Source organism: Panthera pardus, unplaced genomic scaffold (assembly GCF_024362965.1).
Source record: "Panthera pardus isolate Hobbes unplaced genomic scaffold, ASM2436296v1 HiC_scaffold_8, whole genome shotgun sequence".
Lineage (NCBI taxonomy): Eukaryota > Metazoa > Chordata > Mammalia > Carnivora > Felidae > Panthera > Panthera pardus.
In genome coordinates this window covers 15489760-15508573 of record NW_026527013.1, presented here as the reverse complement: position 1 = coordinate 15508573, position 18814 = coordinate 15489760, and the positions used below count along the sequence as shown (strand labels likewise).

The following is an 18814-nucleotide window of genomic DNA, read 5'->3' as shown; positions in this document are numbered from 1 at the left end:
TCGCTTCACGGGGTGGATTCCTAGAACCCTCGCTGCTGTCTTCGGCCAAGACGTTTCCTTCCTCGAAACTCCTTGGGCGACCGAGGGCGAGGACACGGGAGGCGGGCCGGGAAGGGGGAGGGGACTTACCCTTCACATCCCACAAGATATCCTTCTCGGGAGGGGCGGCGAAGAGGATGTACAGCCGGATGGTGTCGATGCCGTAACGCCCTACGACCTCCTGGGGGTCCACCCCGTTGTGTTTGGACTTGCTCATCTTCTCCCACGTCACCTCCACCGTCTCCTTCGTGTTTGCGTGAACAGGAACAGACCCTGGACACCAAAATCACACACGGGGACGGCACGTGCGGCTCGGAACGGGTTCCGCAACAGCACGTCCACTAAGAGCCATTAAAAGCGTCCGCTTGAAGAATCCCACTCATTCACTCGACACGCCTCTTTCTCCTCTTTCTCTCCCTCTGTGACACATCGTAGAAAATGTTTTTCTACGGGACGGGAAGGGAAGGCAAGGGAAGGCAAGGGAAGGCAAGGGAAGGCAAGGGAAGGCAAGGGAAGGCAAGGGAAGGCAAGGGAAGGCAAGGCAAGGAAAGGGAAGGCAAGGCAAGGCAAGGCAAGGGAAGGCAAGGCAAGGCAAGGCAAGGCAAGGCAAGGCAAGGCAAGGCAAGGCAAGGCAAGGCCCGCCACGACCCATGAGCCCTTCCCTTCGGCAGCACGTGGCACAGTCAGGGTGGCCCGCACCAGCTTCTTCGCAACCACAGAGCAAGACAAAGCAACGTCCCGCTTTCTCAAAGTAAACTAGTTACATGCAGAAGGCAAAGTAAAAACAGGGTAACAGAGGCCCACATGTTCTGCCGTCTCCTTCAGAGATTCGGGGTCTCCCCTGGAAGTCGGCAGCTGACCGGTCAGGGTCTCAAGAGCAGCAAAGTGCCCCGTGAGGTCACGTCAGTCACCGAAAACATGCTCTCGCACCATCGGGACCCGCGGGCTCACCTCACCGGGCTCTTGTTGAATGCGGTGTGCCCTGTGGTGCCCGCCCGCCACGGCCTGCTGTCCCGGAGTGTCTCCTCCCCACCTACACACCACCGGGCCAGACAAGGCCTTACATGGCTAGGTTTGGATGAGGTGAGCGTGTGGCCGAGCCCCGGGGGCTGGGACAAGGAAGGACATCTGGGAAGGCTAAGGGCTCTCCCAGGAACCGCAACTAAGAGACAGAAGCTCCCGTTTCAATGTTGTTGGGCGTTGGAACCATAAAGTCCTAAGGAGATGGGGCAGGACGTGGCATCACGGGTCCCCGAGGTCACCTTGTAACCTGAAGTCAGGGAGAACAGAAGCCCAGCCTGGAGGAGGAGGGAGAACAGGGCAGAAGAACAGAGAGGAGGAGGAAGAGCAAACAGGGGCGGGGAAGGAGAGAAGAGAAAGTTCTAGGCCCGGCATCTGGGTGGCGCCTGGGGACTGCCTGCACGCGGCGAGGCCCGGCTGGAGCCCCTACAGCTGGCTTCGGGTGATATCCCTTCATCCTGTGTCCACCTGCCTTTGGGCGTGTTTTCTGTTCCTTCTAGACAAGCACTCCCAGCTCTGACCGCAACCAAAGTCCCAAGGGGCCGATGTGTGTACCCAAAAGCTAACTCTGCAGAAGCACGTCCATTAAGGAGAGGGAAGGCTGGCCTCGCTGACCCAAGTGTTTTTTCGAGGGGGCAAGTCCACGTGGGAAGGGAAAAGGAGCTCACAACACTGCCTGGCCCCATGACATCAGAGCAGAGGGAGACTGAAGTTGCTGTATCCAGGCTGCAGTGAGGCTCAGGGAACCACTGCTTCCGTTTGCCCTGCACGCCTCCTCCGGGCTTAGCTACTCTTTCCAGCACTACTGTGCAACTTACGAAAGAGGCATCTATCCGGGCACAACAGTTGAGAAGTTAGAAAAAAGTGCCCTCTCTTGGCAAATGTGGCCCTGAGGTATATGGTTTGGCAAGAGGCTGGATCTCGGGCCCTGCTCACCCCCTAGGCTGGGTGCCTTTGAGCAGTGCACCAACTGCACAGCCGTACAACGGCAGCCCTGCCCATAACACAGAGAGCACTTCACTAACAACTGAAATTTATATGCCCCCTGGATTTGGCTTCTTTCTCCTCTGGTCCCTGTTGGAGAAATATTGTCAATTTCTTTTCAAGCTTTTTTTCTGTCCCACGGACCCTTCCAAACCCTGATAAATTACTGCATAATTAGGTAATTCCGTTGATGGCTTCCACCTAAACCTTCTCTCTAGTGTTTGGTTTGGAAGGCTGCCTACCATTAGGGGGTTGTTGGGTTTACATGATCTCATCCATTGTGCACTGGGTTTTCTAAACGTAATGGCCAGAGTTCTGGGGTTTTCTCACAGTTGCCCCTCTGTCTCCCCACCCCCCCCTCCATTTTCTAACATGTCATTGATTTCAAGGGTATGCTGGGTGCACACGACATCCTCACCGTGCCACCTAAAGATCTGGCAAGAGGAACTACCCCTGAGGAAGAGTGAAAACACAGACGGCAGCAGAAAGCCTCGGGAGCACTGAAAGAAGAGGGAGGTCCAGCGATCGGGGAGAGGTGCTCCACAGGGAAGTGCTGGGTGGGGCTGCTCCGGGGTTCCGACACGTGCCTAGAGACCACCTAGAGAGAAACGCTGGGAGTGTCCCAGGCTTGGAAGAGTGTCTCTTGAACCTGGGGACTCTGTCCCTGAGACGGGCTGTCAAACACAAGCAAGGGCACGAGGTGATGCCGGGGCTGACTCTGTTGTGTACAAATGAAAACCCTTCCAGAAGCGAACGGACAGCGGATGGGGCTGGGGCTGAGGAGCAGGTGGCCATCCCAGCCCCAGCCTTCAGAGGGCACTGGCCACCAGGCACGGCAGGCCTGGAGACCTGAGACCCACGGGGCCCTCTCCGGGATTTCCCACCCCACCGAGGCCCGGGCGAGCACCTGCTTTTGTCAATGGCTCTCAGGCCTGGCCTCGTTCTCCCCGAGTACCTAGAAGGGACCGATGGGCCATTCTCACCTGTGAGATCTACTTCCTCTCTCTGTAGATATTGTCCAGACGGCAGGCGGAATGTCTGCCCCTTGATAAGGCCTTGGGCCAGCAGCTTATGAAAAGGCTCTCTGAGAAAAGATAAAGGGAAAAGAAATCGATTGGTAGGGATTTGAAGCATCCAGAAGACAGCAATAGAAGCCTTTCCGGCTGATGGATAGAGACAACTGCTCTTCATAAAAGCAGGTAGTCTGGCCAATGCCACTTGGAAATCCAACTGGAGCAAACAGCTCCTTATAAAGAAGTGACTGAGAACATTAAGTCAGATCGGCAGGTGTTAGCTACTTTCTACTTGTCGAAGTGGAAAGAACACTAGGCTTCAGATTCGGAAGGCCTGGATTTGAATCTCTCTCCTCCTCAATGAATTCTATGAGCCAAGGCAAGTCCCTTACTTGTTCTTAACATCAGTTTGCTTATCTGAAAAGTGGAAACACTAAAAATCTGTCAAAGGCTTGTTGGTAAGATTACAGTAAATGATTGCATGAAAATACTTGTGAATTTTATTTTATTTTTAAATTTGCTGCAGTTCTTTTTAAAAAAAGTTTTTAATGTGTATTTGTATTTGAGAGAGAGAAAGAGAAAGAGAGAGCACAAGCAGGGGAGGGGCAGAGAGAGAGGAAGACAGAGTCCAAAAGGCTCTGAGCTGTCAGCACACAGCCCGACACGAGGCTCGAACTCATGAGCTGTGAGATCATGACCTGAGCTGAAGTCAGACGCTCAACCGACTGAGCCACCCAGGGGCCCCACCCCCTCCCCCGGCTTTTTTTTTTTTTTTTTTTAAGTTTATTTATTTATTCTGAGAGAGACAGAGAGAGTACGCAAGCAGGGGAGGGGCAGAGAGAGATGAGAACAGAAGATCCAAAGCAGGCTCCGTGCTGAGAGCAGAGGGGCCTGATACGGAGCTCGAACTCACGAACCGTGAGATCATGACCTGAGCCGAAGACCGACACTTAACTGACTGAGCCACCCAGGTACCCCAATACTTGGAAATTTTAAAGAACACTAATGTCAGCTACAGGCCGAGTCCAGCGTCAGGAGGGGCTCGAAGGGACACAGGGAGGTTTAAGTCGGGGCTCTGCTCAAGCAGGCTGCTTTTCCATCAACCTTGTACACAGTGACCGCTTACATTCTTAAAAAAAAAAACAACACTGACTCCTACAGATTAACCATGCATATAGACTTTCTGTTCAAATTCAAACATGAACCTCCTCTTTTTAGGCCTACCCCCCTCTGAGGAGGTGGTTGTTATTAATAGCATGGTAAATACACCTGGAAACGTCTGGAAACTTCTCTGAATGCCTATGTGTATATACATATATATAGTTTTGTATAATTTTGGCAGATTTAAATAGATCATAATTTACATATATGACTCTGGTATTTCATTTAACTATATGAATGGATTTTCCACAACAGTCCATATAGACTATCTCAGTTTTTTTCCTTTTGTAATTGTTTTCACTTTTTGATAATAAATTATATAATTTATTGTCAAGTTGGCTAACATACAGTGTATATACAGCGTGCTCTAGGTTTTGGGGGGTAGATTCCCATAATTCATCGCTTACATACAACACCCAGCGCTCATCCCAACAAGTGCCCTCCTCGATGCCCATCACCTATCTCACCGCCCCCCACCCCCATCAACACCCTGGAAAACAGTCTGGAGGTTCCTCAACAAATTAAAAATAGAACCTGCTACGACCCAGCAGTAGCACTACTAGGAATTTATTCAAAGGATGCAGGAGTGCGGATTCATTAGGGCACACGTACCCCAATGTTTATAGCAGAGCTTTCATCAGTAGTCAAATTATGGAAAGAGGCTCAGTTTTTTTAATGTTTATTTTTGAGAGACAGAGAGAGAGAGAAAGAGGCGCGTGTGAGCGAGCAGGGGAGGGGCAGAGAGAGAGAGAGGGACAGAGGATCCGAAGCAGGCTCTGTGATAACAGCAGCAAGCCCAATGCAGGGCCCGAACTCCCAAACCGTGAGATCATGACTTGAGCCGAAGTCAGGGACTCAACCGACTGAGCCACGCAGGCGCCCCCAGACCTATCTTGGTTTTAAACGGCTCTCTAGTAGTCTGCGGTGCCCATGGGTTATAATTTGTTTATAGTGCCTGTTTCCTAAAAAAATGGTTTCAGTCACTTTTACTGGATGAATACTGCAATATAAACTTTTTCTCGGAAGGGGACAAGGACAGGCTGACCCTTACACTGAAATGACGGGGAAATGACGTGATTTCCGATTTGAAACGGTTTATTCTGAAGAAGCCACCTGATTCCGTTGTAAAGCACGAGAGCAAGAGCCATTCCAAACTCCAAGAACGATTTGCGGAGACATGTGCTGGTAACGCGCGCGCGTTCCGTATCTGTTGAGAGGTAGGCACGTTTGGCGGGAGCCACGTTCTTCCCAAGCATCACCAGCCGCACGATGCACCTTTCAACAGACAAACCCGTGGGTGCTTCAAGGTCACTGACGCGAGGCGGCTGTTATTGAGAAGTTCAAAAAAACCACACGACCTCAGAGGCCCAGCAGACTGCAAGTGTTGTTCTGGCGTCGTAGGTAGGAGCTGGCTTGGTCAAGTTAACAGGACCCTTGTCCAACGGCTGTGCGGACAGGTGCGGTTTAGGGGAAACGTGCCAGGGGATTCAGGGGGTAGCACGGGATAGACCGACCGGAAAAGAGATGAGGGCCAGTTCGGAAAAAGGGATTCTCAGCCTTCATATTTTAAAATCTCAGGAGCACACGCAAGGTTGGGGGTGGTGGTGAGGGATTTTCTTACCCTTTTTTTTTGCCCAATACGGGCCTCGATTGCACCATGGTGACATCGGACCCGGAATCAACAGCCGGACGCTCAACCAACCGAGCCGCCCAGGCTCCCTGAGGTATTTTCCACGGTGGAAAAGACCCACTATGCATAACCTTCAAGTCGAATGTTACACAATTGTGCAAATTATTCAGTGTTATTATTGAGCGTCACAGGGGCCATCCGGCATGCTCCCATGTTAATTTGGAACAAACCCCACGTGTGCACAGAAGTCATCGTATCATCGTCCAGCCTCTAAAACCCATCTTAATAATAGACCCATTCGACTCAGAAGGCTGCCTTCCGCCCACCACGCTCATGACATTCTACCGGCAAAGTCACGTTGGCAGAATGGCATCCTTTGGTGCCACGGTTCACGTCCCATCAAGACTCCTAGGAAATAGGAGTCTTTTGTACAGAAAAACAGGACAAATTATTTAACAATCAAATGCCCTTGGATCTTACACTGCATTTGAATAACTAAGTGCCTTGAAGGGAGAGCAGTCGTGTCTGCGGCTTCCCGGAACACCTGCACAAACGCCACAGGGACCTGTGTCCTCGGGCGACGCAGGCTTTATCCAGAGCAGGCCGGGGTTCTGATGCCCAAGGACCCCCATCTGCATTCTCCTCAGGAAGCTCAGAGAACCGCACCCCACAGACTGAGCGCGGGGTTTCCTCTGCCATCAGCCCTGTTTACCTGCCTGGTGTCTCTGACACTTTAAACCCACTTGCTTGTTCCTCGCAGAGGTCACGCGCACACTTGGCTGTCCCCAGAACGGGTCACGCTCCCCAGGATCAGGTGCCCCCTGGCAGGAATGCTGTCTCAGCCTGCGTTCCCCGGGGAAGCCGGGACTCACCCTGCACCTCTGAACTCAGGCATTCCGTTTTCTGGGTGGCCGCTTCTGTCCCCTGCACACGTCCCCAGGCCCTCGTTTGTATCCCGCGGCGTCTGGGACACACCACGTGAGAAGTGTGTCCGGGCTGTGCCGTGATTACAACATAAAGACCAGTCCACATCCGGCCCTACGCCCATCACGGTAAGGACTTTTACTCCCTTGGTCTTCCCTCTGTCCCCGGCACTGAGTGCTGTGCCCAACAGGCAAGCTCAAAACAACAACAACAAAAAGGAGACGTGGTGAAAATGTGGACAGGTGAATGAACTCATAAATATGCACATGCAGACAAAAGGACGGTGGGACACAGGTGGAAGACGCCGGTGGCTGCTGTTGCTGGCTCTGGAAGCCACCTTTGCCTTCCATCCGATTCCAGGATTTTAACCCCATCCCATTCGCTCTACGGCAACAGTTTTAAAACAAAATCAAGTCATATGGCCACTTTTTATTGGGCAGGTCAAGAAACAGACTGGACACAAACACACTCGAAAGCACCAGGCACACGGAGCCAGTATTCCCCAAGGAAGGGCTGCCCCCGCCAAGCTTCGCGGAGCATCGGTGGGGTCCACGGGGCTGATCTGCGCCTGCACTCAGGGTGCACCGGGTCACCTCTCAGGCTGGAATCTTCCTCAGATTAGTTTTTCATGCTGCAGCCTCACAGGAAAGAGAAACAAAACAAAAACAAACAGACCGTTGCTTTCTCTCCTCGGTGCCTGGTGCCAGTGGGATGAATTTCTGTTACTGCCTGCACGAGTTTTTGAGATTTTTCCTTTCCTTTCCCACTCTGAGTGCAACGGCTTTGGTAGCTCTTAGGGGAAATTAAAAATCAGGGTGGAAGGAGGGAGGGAATAATCTGGATCCCAAAGACAAAGCTGAGCAGTATGGTGACAATCCACAGAGCTTTTAGCCTCCAGAGGGGGCCGGAGCGGGGTGGGGTGGGGGGGGTGGTGAGAACCCAGGAATCCTGTTCTGGCCTCTGCAGGTTATCAGGTGGCTCGATGCTGCCACCTTCTGGGAACGGACGGCACTGCACCTGCCAGCACGTGGCCCTACTTTCCAGAGGCTCTTCGGGGCCCCATGGGTTCCAATTCTTCTTCTTGTTTTTTTAAGTAAACTTCGAAATAAAGTGCCGCGCACATATCGAAAAGTACACGGATCCTGGGAGTAAAACCTGATGAATCTTCACAACATAAGCACACCTGTGATGGCCACAGAGCGTGACCAACCTCCCAAAGGCCCCACCTCCCCACTGCCATCACCGCTGGTCACCACCAGCCTGGCCGCTGACACCATCGATTAGTTCTGCCTGTTTCAAAACCACTTCTAACCCTTTCCAGGTGAGGGCGAGGGATCCCAGGGGCCTGTACACATTGGAGGCTGTCCCCAGAGCTGGCCGTTGGCGGTGTGTCCGGTGTGGTCCCGGCAGCTGGGCCCGGCAGATACTAAATTTTATTATGTATTCAAGGAGGCTGCTCCTCTGCCCTCCTCCCCCGAGCCTCCTTCCGGTGCTGAGTTCATGGCGGGTGCTTGATATCGTTCACTGGTTTGAGCTAAATGAACGCCGTTTCCACGAGAGGAGAAATAAAGCTGCCAGTAGCAGAGGCGGGGACAACGTGGAGAGGGACACGAGGTGGAGGGAGAAAGGCCGATAAAGGGCAGGCACGGGACATTATGGCTCCCAGGTGGGGCCGTGACTTTTCTGCAGGGAGAGGCGCAGTGAGCGGTTTCAGACTCCATGCACTTAAGCTCGCAGGAAGGTGGGTGGGAGCAAGGGGACGAGTCGGGAGGGGTGGGGGGTAGGGTCCCAAGAGCCCAAGAGCTAAGTTTACACTGGATTTCACGGTGGAAGGGGCACTTCCCTGCTCATTCCCCAGTGGTCCTCCCATCCCCCACCCTTCAGGGCGCCAGGGAATGATCCACAGGACCTTGGGAATCCGGTTCTCATTCTCGTGGCTGAAGCCGGTGTAGCTCAGAATGAGGAACCACACTTGTGTATTCATTCAACGTGTATTTGAGCCACAAACGGGTACAGAGCACTCTGCGGTTAGAAGGCTTACAGTAAAACGGTGGGCCAAGACATGCTCAGAAATAACCATCAACGCCATAAGGAGGACGCTCTAGTGTGATATGGAGGCGCGAGGTGCATGGGAACGAGGGACAAGGACGTCAAGGGCCCCGCTGAGCTCGGAACCCGGTCCCGCGGGAGCAGCGTTCACACCATTGCCGAGCTCATTACTAAGATTCACAGCCAGTGTAACGTATTCCCTACGTGCTCATTCATTCACTCGACAAATGGCACCGGGGACAAACTTGCAGAAGCAACTGAGCTACTCATGCATCACGGTGACCGTGTACAGCCGAGGGCTTTATAAGGAAGTGAAAGATCTGAAACCACCCCGAAACCCCTTTGGCGTAGAAGGATCAAAGGTGGGCGTCACGCAGGGTCTCTGCCTGCGGGGGCCCGGCTGGTTTCACTGCCATGGAGGCAACGCCGCGCTCTTTGCTCTGGCCCCGCTCTCCTGCTGCGCCTTTAATACCACCCCTAGAGGGGCGCCTGGGTGGCTCAGTCGGTTGAGCACCCGACTCTTGATTTTGGCTCAGATCATGACCCCAGGGTCGTGGATTGAGCCCCATGTCAGGCTCCGTGCTAAGCGTGGAGCCTGCTTAAGATTCTCTGTCTCCCCTCTGCCCCCTCTCCCCTGCTTGCATTCTCTCTCTCTCTCTCTCAATAAATAATAAAAAAAAGAATTAAAAAAAAATACCACCCCGCATTTGCTGCAGCACAGGTATGTGCGAGCAGAATGATGGGGAGTGATGTTCTCTTCGGTACTTCCTTGACGGCTGGTCATGGAAAGCCACCTTTGTGCCACCAAGGTGGGAAGGGGGGGGGCAGGTGGAAGGGCAGGGTGGGGAGGGCCAGTAATTATTAGGATAAATAAGGAATTCCAGAACATGGATTGATAGGCTATTTTAAGTGCCCTTATATAAAAAAATCAAAAATCACTGTATACAAAGGAATGTACTAACTGGGATGCAGCTAACAGAATCCCAGGATTCGTCAGAGCCCCAACTAGCCACTGCCGATGACATTTCACCTACTCGGGAGGCCCTGGACAGCCCGCTGCCCACTCCCTGACCTGGTCAGCCGGCCCCTGTATAGATCTGGAAAGAAGAAAACAGAAAGCCCTGGACTTCTGAAAACAATCTCTAACAACTTTTCAGACTGATTTTGCAAACTTCCTCTTCCTTGCCCTGTGCTGAGGGCCGTCAGAATCACATAATTAGCCAGGGTCAGAGCATTAAGCAATAGCTCATTCTTAAAATACTACCATTTCTAGGGGCGCCTGGGTGGCTTGGTCGGTTAAGCGTCTGATTTGGGCTCAGGTCACACGTGATCTCCCCCCGCATCTGGCCCTCTGCTATCAGCATGGAGTCCGCTTCAGATCCTCTGTCCCCCTCGCTCTGTCCCTCCCCTGCCTGTACTCTCTGTCTCTCTTTCTCTCTCTCTCAAAAATAAACATTAAAAAAATACTACCATTTCTATTTCTTAGCAACCAGCTAGCAGCATGGAAGGAGCCCTTACTGATACGGTGAGACCCAAGGTAAGTTTCTCTTCCCTTCCTTTTCCCCCAAGGCTCATTTCTGGTGTGATCAGAGAGACACATAATAGCTTGGGGGACTGGAGCCCGTGGCGTTCTCAGTGATCAGCAGGCCACTGTTCTTGGTTGACAACAAACCACAGGGAGAATGTCACTTCGGGGAATGTGGTGTCTCCCCAGAGGTGCAGTTAAGAGCAACAAAAACAGGGTTCCTGGGCCTACCGCCGTCCCTCACCACTGTCCCTTACAGAGGGAGAGACAGGCTTCCTTACTGCAGTTCAGGGATGAGCTGGGTACGTCCCTCTCTGCAGCACGCCCCTGCGGCTTCCGTCCCGGGGACGTCCAGCCACAGCCAAAGCCCTCCCCTGAGTACTTCCTCCCGGGTACCTCCTCCCGGGTACTTCCCTGCTTCTGAATCTAGGCTGTAAATGACTGCTTTTTTTTTTTTTTTATTCTTTTTTCCTATTATAAGGTTATACAATCACTGTAAAAACCCTGGGAAAAAAGCAGGAGTGCCTTAAAAAGTAAGAACATCACCAATAAGTTCACCTTCCAGAGAAAACTAGTGTTAGCATGTTGGCATAGTTTTTTTCTAGTCTTTTCTCTTGCTCTGCGTATGTGTATACATGCGTGTGTACATTTAAATACAGAGATATAGCCAAATTGCATCTATGATTCTGTATCGTGCTTTTTTTTTTCAGTTCTAGGTACTTCAGATGCATTTCTCCGTGTTACTAAACATTCCATGTAATATAATTTTAAAGAGTTGTACAGGGGCTAGACTTTCTTCACTCTTTCTCAGAATGTGGGGGCGACAGGGCATATCTAAACGTGTAGCTACTTGAAATAACACACGTACAGTTGGGTGCCTAAGTTTGCATTTCTGATTATTCCCTTGGGCTAGGTTTCCAGAAGTGCAATTAGTGTGTCCAAAAGTGTGAATGTTTCCAAGGCTCTCGCCGTATGTCATCAAACTGCTTTTCGTAAAGGTTGTTCCAAACGGCCTTCCCGCAGCACAGGGGACGCTGTTCATCCCAGCCTCTCTGCTATACGGAAAATGGTGCCTCACTTCTGTTTCACTGTATTTCTTTGACTACCAGCGAGGGAAGCATTTTAGAGTAGGCCTCTTCATCATTTGCGTATCTTCTTTGGCAAATCTCCCGGGGACATTGATTCTGGCTTGATCAGTAACCTGGTATTTCTTTCTTTTTTTCTTTTTTTAATGTTTATTTATTTTTGAGACAGAGAGAGACACAGCATGAATGGAGGAGGGGCAGGGAGAGAGGGAGACACAGAATCTGAAGCAGGCTCCAGGCTCCAAGCTGTCAGCACAGAGCCCGACGCGGGGCTCAAACTCCTGAGCTGTGAGATCATGACCTGAGCCGAAGTCAGCCATTTAACCCACTGAGCCACCCAGGCGCCCCAGTAACCTGGTATTTCTGATGCACAACAGCACATGTGCTGTCCCATGTGGGGGCACACCCAGCCCGGAGGCCAGCTTCTGGTGGAGGGTAAAGAGATCCATGAAAACCTCAGAGTACAGACCTAAATGTGCAAGTGTGAAAGAGGGCCAGGACTCACTTAGAAAGCAGGAAAGAGTATTAGAACTACATAAGACTTTGTGGTAAGTTGATGAAACTTAGCCAGAATTACAGAGTGAATCCAGTGCTTAGAGTCGACAGAATTCCTCGCACGTGAGGCCCCTGAGTATTTTTAAAGTAATCTTTACACCCACCGTGGGGCTCAAACTTGCGACCCTAAGATCAAGAGTCACACGCTCCACTGATGGAGCCAGCCAGGTGCTCCTAGAGATAACTATCTTAGATGGTGGCCAGGGGGTTGAGAAATGAAAACAACAGGGAGTGGCAGTAGCCTCAAATCCCTCCCGGGAGGACAGGGCTAACCAAACGCTAACCAAGAGTAATACAGAAATAGATGTAGCAATCCCTATCAAAAAAACACCAGCATTCTTCACAGAGCTAGAACAAACAATCCTACAATGTGTATGGAATCAGAAAAGGCCCCGAATAGCCAAAGCAATCCTGAAAAAGAAAACCAAAGCTGGAGGCATCACAATTCTGGACTTCAAGACGTATTACAAAGCTGTAATCAAGATAGTATTTGGTACCGGCACAGAAACAGACACTCAGATCAATGGAACAGAATAGAGAACCTAGAAATGGACCCACAAACGTATGGCCAACTCATCTCTGACAAAGCAGGAAAAAATAGCCAATGGAATAAAGACAGTCTCTTCAGCAAGTGGTGCTGGGAAAACTGGACAGCGACATGCAGAACAATGAACCTGGACCACTTTCTGACACCAGACACAAAAATAAACTCAAAATGGATGAAAGACCTCAATGTAAGACAGGAAGCCATTAAAATCCTCGAGGAGAAAACAGGCAAAAACCTCTTTGACCTTGGCCGCAGCAACTTCTTACTCAAAACGTCTCCAGAGGCAAGGGAAACAAAAGCAAACATGAACTATTGGGACCTCATCAAGATAAAAAGCTTCTGCACAGCAAAGGAAACAATCAGCAAAACTAAAAGCCAACTGATGGAATGGGAGAAGATATTTGCAGATGACAGATAAAGGGTTAGTATCCAAAATCTATAAAGAACTTATCAAACCCAACACGCAAAAAAACAAATAATCCAGTGAAGAAATGGGCAAAAGGTATGAATAGGCACTTCTCCAAAGAAGACATCCAGATGTCCAACTGACACATGAAAAAATGCTCCACAACACCCATCATCAGGGAAATTCAAATCAAAACCACAGTGAGATACCACCTCACATGTGTCAGAATAGCTAATATTAACAACTCAGGCAACAACAGATGTTGGCGAGGATGCGGAGAAAGAGGATCTCTTTTGCACTGCTGGTGGGAATGCAAACTGGTGCACCTACTCTGGAAAACAGTATGGAGGTTCCTCAAAAAATTAAAAATAGAACTTCCCTACGACCCAGCAATGGCACTACTAGGCATTTACCCACGGGATACAGGTGTGCTGTTTCAAAGGGACACATGCACCCCCATGGTTATGGCAGCACCATCAACAGTAGCCAAAGTATGGAAAGAGCCCACATGTCCATCACATGCACCCCCATGGTTATGGCAGCACCATCAACAGTAGCCAAAGTATGGAAAGAGCCCACATGTCCATCGATGGATGAATGGATAAAGAAGATGTGGGATACATATACAATGGAGTATTACTCGGCAATCAAAAAGAATGGAATCTTGCCATTTGCAACTACGTGGATGGAACTGGAGGGTATTATGCTAAGCGAAATTAGAGAAAGACAAATATCATATGACTTCACTCATATGAGGAATTTAAGATACTAAACAGATGACTATAAGGGGAGGGAAGCAAAAAGAATATAAAAACAGGGAGGGGTCAAAACAGAAGAGACTCTTAAATATGGAGAACAAACAGAGTTCCTGGAGGGGGTGTGGGAGGGGGGATGGGCTGAATGGGGAAGGGGCACTAAGGAATCTCCTCCTGAAATCAGTGTTGCACTATCTGCTAACTCACTTGGATGTAAATAAACAATAAGTACATTTTTAAGAAAAGAAAGAACGAAAAAATAAAGTTCTGATTTAGATACATGTCAGCAAAAACAGCTAATAAATAAAGAGACATAAATACACACGTGGTTGACAGGTCTCAGTTTTTCCTCCTAGGCCAGCTTGAAAAAGTTGTTTGAAGGTCTTCAAACATTCTGACTGGAGAATCCTGAATTTTACCACAGAAGGCGGGTGACTCTCATTTCGTCTACGGCTGACTGGTTTGTGGAGACACCCCTGATGAAAAGGCCACGCTCAGAGGCCGTCCTGGCCCCGATGTGATTTCACAGGAGTGTGACCCTAACAACTGCGTTGAGACACGGAGATAAGGGGAATTCCTGCAACTTCTTCAAGGTCAGATTTTGAGTACTTAAAATAAATGTCTCTTTTTTTGGGGGGGGGGGGGAGGGCACGGAATAGAATCTTACTATCTCGTAAAGAACTTTTAAAAACGCACACAAAATACTGCACAGGTATATTTCGAAGTACACCGGACAGCTGTCCCTTAAGGCTGGTGGAAAAGCAAGTTCCAGGGGTCTGGAGGCTCTGCGGGTTAGAAATTCATTTCAACAGACACCAAGTCCTACCCCAAACGGGACTTGACAATTATATCCGAACGCCGCAAACATTTTTTCTCCTCGAATATAGTTCTAAAACCACTGTACAGGAGGCATAAAAATAGCCAGGCCTTGTCTTATATTTTAAAATAGTTAGCCATTGACTCATTTATTGGTTTGTTCACTGCTCCTGCAAATAACTTCAGAAGCACAAATGGGCCTTGGGGCCAGAAATCATTTACGGTCTTTGTTTCTAGACCTGCATCAGAAGGAAACGTTTCTCATGGTGTATTTTCTCTCTAGCCCAAGGAGGACACTTCCTTGTGGAAACATACACTTCTTTCGTTTCATTTTTTTCTTTTAAGTAGGCTCCACGCCCAACACGGGGCTTGAACTCACAACCCAGACAGAGATCAAGAGTCGCACGCTCGACCGAGTGAGCCAGCCAGGAGCCCCGAAAAGCATAAACTTTTATCTGTTTATATCAAGGGCTTAAACTCAGTTTAAACAAATATCCACTGAGAATGTACAGTCTCCACGATACTGTCACAGCAACAGGACACAATTCCCATCCTCACGGGTAAGTTTTATCTGATGAGGTAAAGAAGTTTCCACAGAGAAGAAATTCAAGGCAGAATGGGAAAAGTCTCAAGGCACAAACATTCCGACTGAGGCTTAATGCTGTTAATGTATTCACTGTCCTTCTGATGCAATCAGTTTATTTTGACACATGAAGGGCTCTGGGACTAATGAGAAGAAAATTATTTTCAGCATTTAATTTGATGTATAAACTAAATGTGTTTTCTGTACCATAGACTCTTTTTTTTTTTTTTTTTTAATTTATTTTTGGGACAGAGAGAGACAGAGCATGAACGGGGGAGGGACAGAGAGAGAGGGAGACACAGAATCGGAAACAGGCTCCAGGCTCCGAGCCATTAGCCCAGAGCCTGACGCGGGGCTCAAACTCACGGACCGCGAGATCGTGACCTGGCTGAAGTAGGACGCTTAACCGACTGCGCCATCCAGGCGCCCCAGTGTACCATAGACTCTTAATCTGTGTGTGTGTGCACAGAGAGAGGGAGCAGGTCTGAGGGGGGTGAAGGGAGGGGGCTTTCATAATGCTTCATTTTGCAGAAACTAGACTGTAGTCTGCGTTACTAGAGATATTTATTTATTTTTCATGTTTACTTGTTTTTGAGAGAGAGAGACAGAGCATGAGCAGGGGAGGGGCACAGAGAGAGACACACACAGAATATGAAGCAGGCTGCAGGCTCCGAGCTGTCAGCCCAGAGCCCAATGCGGGGCTCGAACCCACGAACCATGAGATCACGACCTGAACCGAAGTTGGGACACTCAACCGACTGACCCACCCAGGCACTCTACAAACAGATATGCTTAAGTCAAATATCCTTTATACATTCAAATACACACACACACATACATCTATATATAGCCATGCTCTTGACTAGCAAGATAGAAGATATATGATGTAGGTCAGATATTTGTACAAGGCGATCGCCAAGCTCTACAGAAGGTTTGCGGCGACGCACAAAGTTCTATTAACAGATTTTAAATAAGTTGGTCTTTTTTTTCCCTTAGAGTCTGTACAGACATTTCTTTCCTTTCTCTTCTTTATTTTGATTTGATTATCAATCAAATATGATTATATTTGATTTGATTTTGATTAAAAATTTTTTTTTTCGTGTTTATTTCTTTTTGAGAGAGAGACAGAGCATGAGCGGGGGAGGGGCGGAGAGAGGGGGAGACACAAAATCTGAAGCAGGACAGAGCTGGACGCGGGGCTTGAACTCACGAACCACGAGATCATGACGTGAGTCGAAGTTGGACGCTTAACTGACTGAGCCACCCAGGAGCCCCTGAGATTTTTAAAGTAATATATTTTTTACATATCAAAATTTTAAAAACACATATCCTTTGACCCAGCATTTTCATGTCGGGACTTGGACTTACAGATATAAACCCAAATACCAGCTGAGAACACAGACAGTGAGAGTCACCTGACTCTTTTTTTTTTTTTTTTTTTGTAATAGCAATTGGAAAAATAGGTGATTGCTTACATAAATCACGGAGATCCATTATGATGGGGTACTGTGCATAAATTACAAAGGATGGGGGGTCGGCACATGCTGATGTAGAAAGATCACTAGGATACATTATTAAATCAAAAAAGCAAAAAGGCACGTGTGTAATATATGCCACGTTTTAGAAATAAGTCTATCAACAGAAACATGGAGGTAATGCAAAATGTTTTTCTGGAAGAGACCAAAAGAAGCCATTAACAGGTTGAGGGGGGAGGGGTGGAGGGTGGCCTGCAGGGAGTGAGACTTCGATGTTCAGTTTCTGTGCAGTTAAGAAAAAAACTCTTAACCTTAGACATGCATTACTTTATTATTTTGTATTTTTAAGTTGTTAACATGGGTTATCTGGACAAAGAGATCATCAGATTTTTTTTTCCCCTTTTTTTCTCTGCAATTAAAAAATAGTCTAGGGGGTGCCTGGGTGGCTTAGTCAGTTAAGCGTCTGGCTCTTGATTTCAGCTCAGGCTGTGATCTCACGGGTTGTGAGTTCGAGCCCCAGGTCGGCCTCTGCACTGCGTAAGTGTGGAGCCCGCATAGGATTCCCTCTGTCCCTGCCCCTCCCATGCATGAGTGTGCTCTCTCTCTCAAAACAAATAAATACACATTAAAAACAAATAGTGTAACAGATGCTGAATTAAAGATACAAAAAACAAAATACAACCGTAATTGAAAAAAACCCCAGGAATTATGCTCCTGATGGTATGGCAGACAAAATAACCTAAATTATTGTCCTGCTGATAAATAAGTGAAAAAGCCAGACAAGTTATAAAAAAAGAATTGTTTTAAAGGTGTCACTGAGCTGGGAAACTAAGAGATGAGGTTGAAATATCAAATAAAAGCTAATAGATGGACCTTCACTAAAGAGCATGAAAGATATTCTAAAATATATATTTCAGATAAAGGGGAAATAATTTCAGATGTTAAGGTCAGAGACATAAAAAGGAAGAGTGAGGGGGCACTTGGGTGGCTCAGTCGGTTGAGCGTCCGACTTCGGCTCAAGTCACGATCTCACGGTTCGTGAGTTCGAGCCCCGCGTCAGGCTCTGGGCTGACGGCTCAGAGCCTGGAGCCTGCCTCAGATTCTGTGTCTCCCTCTCTCTCTGTCCCTCCCCTGCTCATGCTCTGTCTCTCTCTCTCTCTCTCTTGCTCAAAAATGAACATTTAAAAAATTTAAAAGAAAAAAAAGGAAGAGTGAGAAAAGCTATCAGTAAGTATCCAGACTCCGTGCCATTGCATTGAACTCCCAATAGATATTTTTGTGGAATGTGACAGGGTGAGTCTAAAATTCATATGGAAGGGCAAAAGATTTGATCACAGCCAAGCTATTCCTAAAGAAAAAGAACAAAGTAGAAGGACTACCCTTACCAGACAGTAAGACTTGTAAAATTACAATAACAGAGCCAATAAATAACGAGCAGAGCAAAAAGCAAACGAACCAACAGACAGAATAAAGATCCTATAAACAGGCCCTTGTATACATACACAGAAACATGACATTGATGGAGAGGCAACTAAAGATCAGCAAGGCAATGCGTGGACTGGTCCACTGAGGGCTCTGAGACACTAAAAGCAACAAACAGCCCTAAAGAAAAAAAAATCATTAAAATTTACTGCATTAACTTCAGAGTTTCTACTCGCCAAAAGACACCATAAAAATTAGAGAAATTGAGACCCGGGAAAAAATACTTGCAATACATATAGCTGGAAAAGGATTAGCATCCAGAATATTTTCAAAGGTCCTACAGTCAATAGAAGACAACCCAGCAACGCATAAAGGACACAGATAGGGATTTACCGGAAGGGAAAACACACCGGTCCCCTAGACACGTTGGTAACTGCTAAGCTTCACTGAGTGCGCAATGTCTCTCATTTCAACCGTGACCCACAAACGGATCCATCACGTAACCAACGTGGACGTGAAGGAGCCCTGCGGTGATGGGGACCTCATCTCTGCTCGCATGAGCACAGGTTTATGTGAGCAGTCTGAAAACAAGCGGGGTGTTCCTGAGTGAGGTCGGGCACGTGCATGCCCCGCGGCTCAGGAGCTCGGCTCTCAGGGACACACGCCAGACACGTGCTGACACATGTATGTCAGCAAATACGTACCGGAACACTCACCGTCTGGCTTGGCTCATCGTTGCACGAAACACTCCACCAGCCACGAGTGGCGGATGGACACATAAACTGTGTTCTGTGCTGGAAATTCCACGCCACGTGAGCGAATACC

The 18814-nt window shown here is 48.6% G+C and overlaps 1 protein-coding gene across 13 annotated transcripts in view; it reads right to left on the bottom strand.

The window, feature by feature from the left end:
• Window positions 1-18814, bottom strand: part of LARS2 (leucyl-tRNA synthetase 2, mitochondrial) — a 188454-nt gene that overhangs the window by 25415 nt on the left and 144225 nt on the right. For all 13 annotated transcript variants that reach the window (XR_008420593.1, XR_002071834.2, XM_053898226.1 and 10 more), the window contains 2 exons: window positions 3027-3127; window positions 130-312 (listed from right to left, as the gene is read on the bottom strand). Coding sequence is in view for 11 of the 13 variants with exons in the window: in XM_053898226.1 (XP_053754201.1) it covers window positions 130-312; window positions 3027-3127 (284 nt within the window). In the remaining 2 variants the exon portion in view is untranslated. The remainder of the gene's footprint in view (window positions 1-129; window positions 313-3026; window positions 3128-18814) is intronic.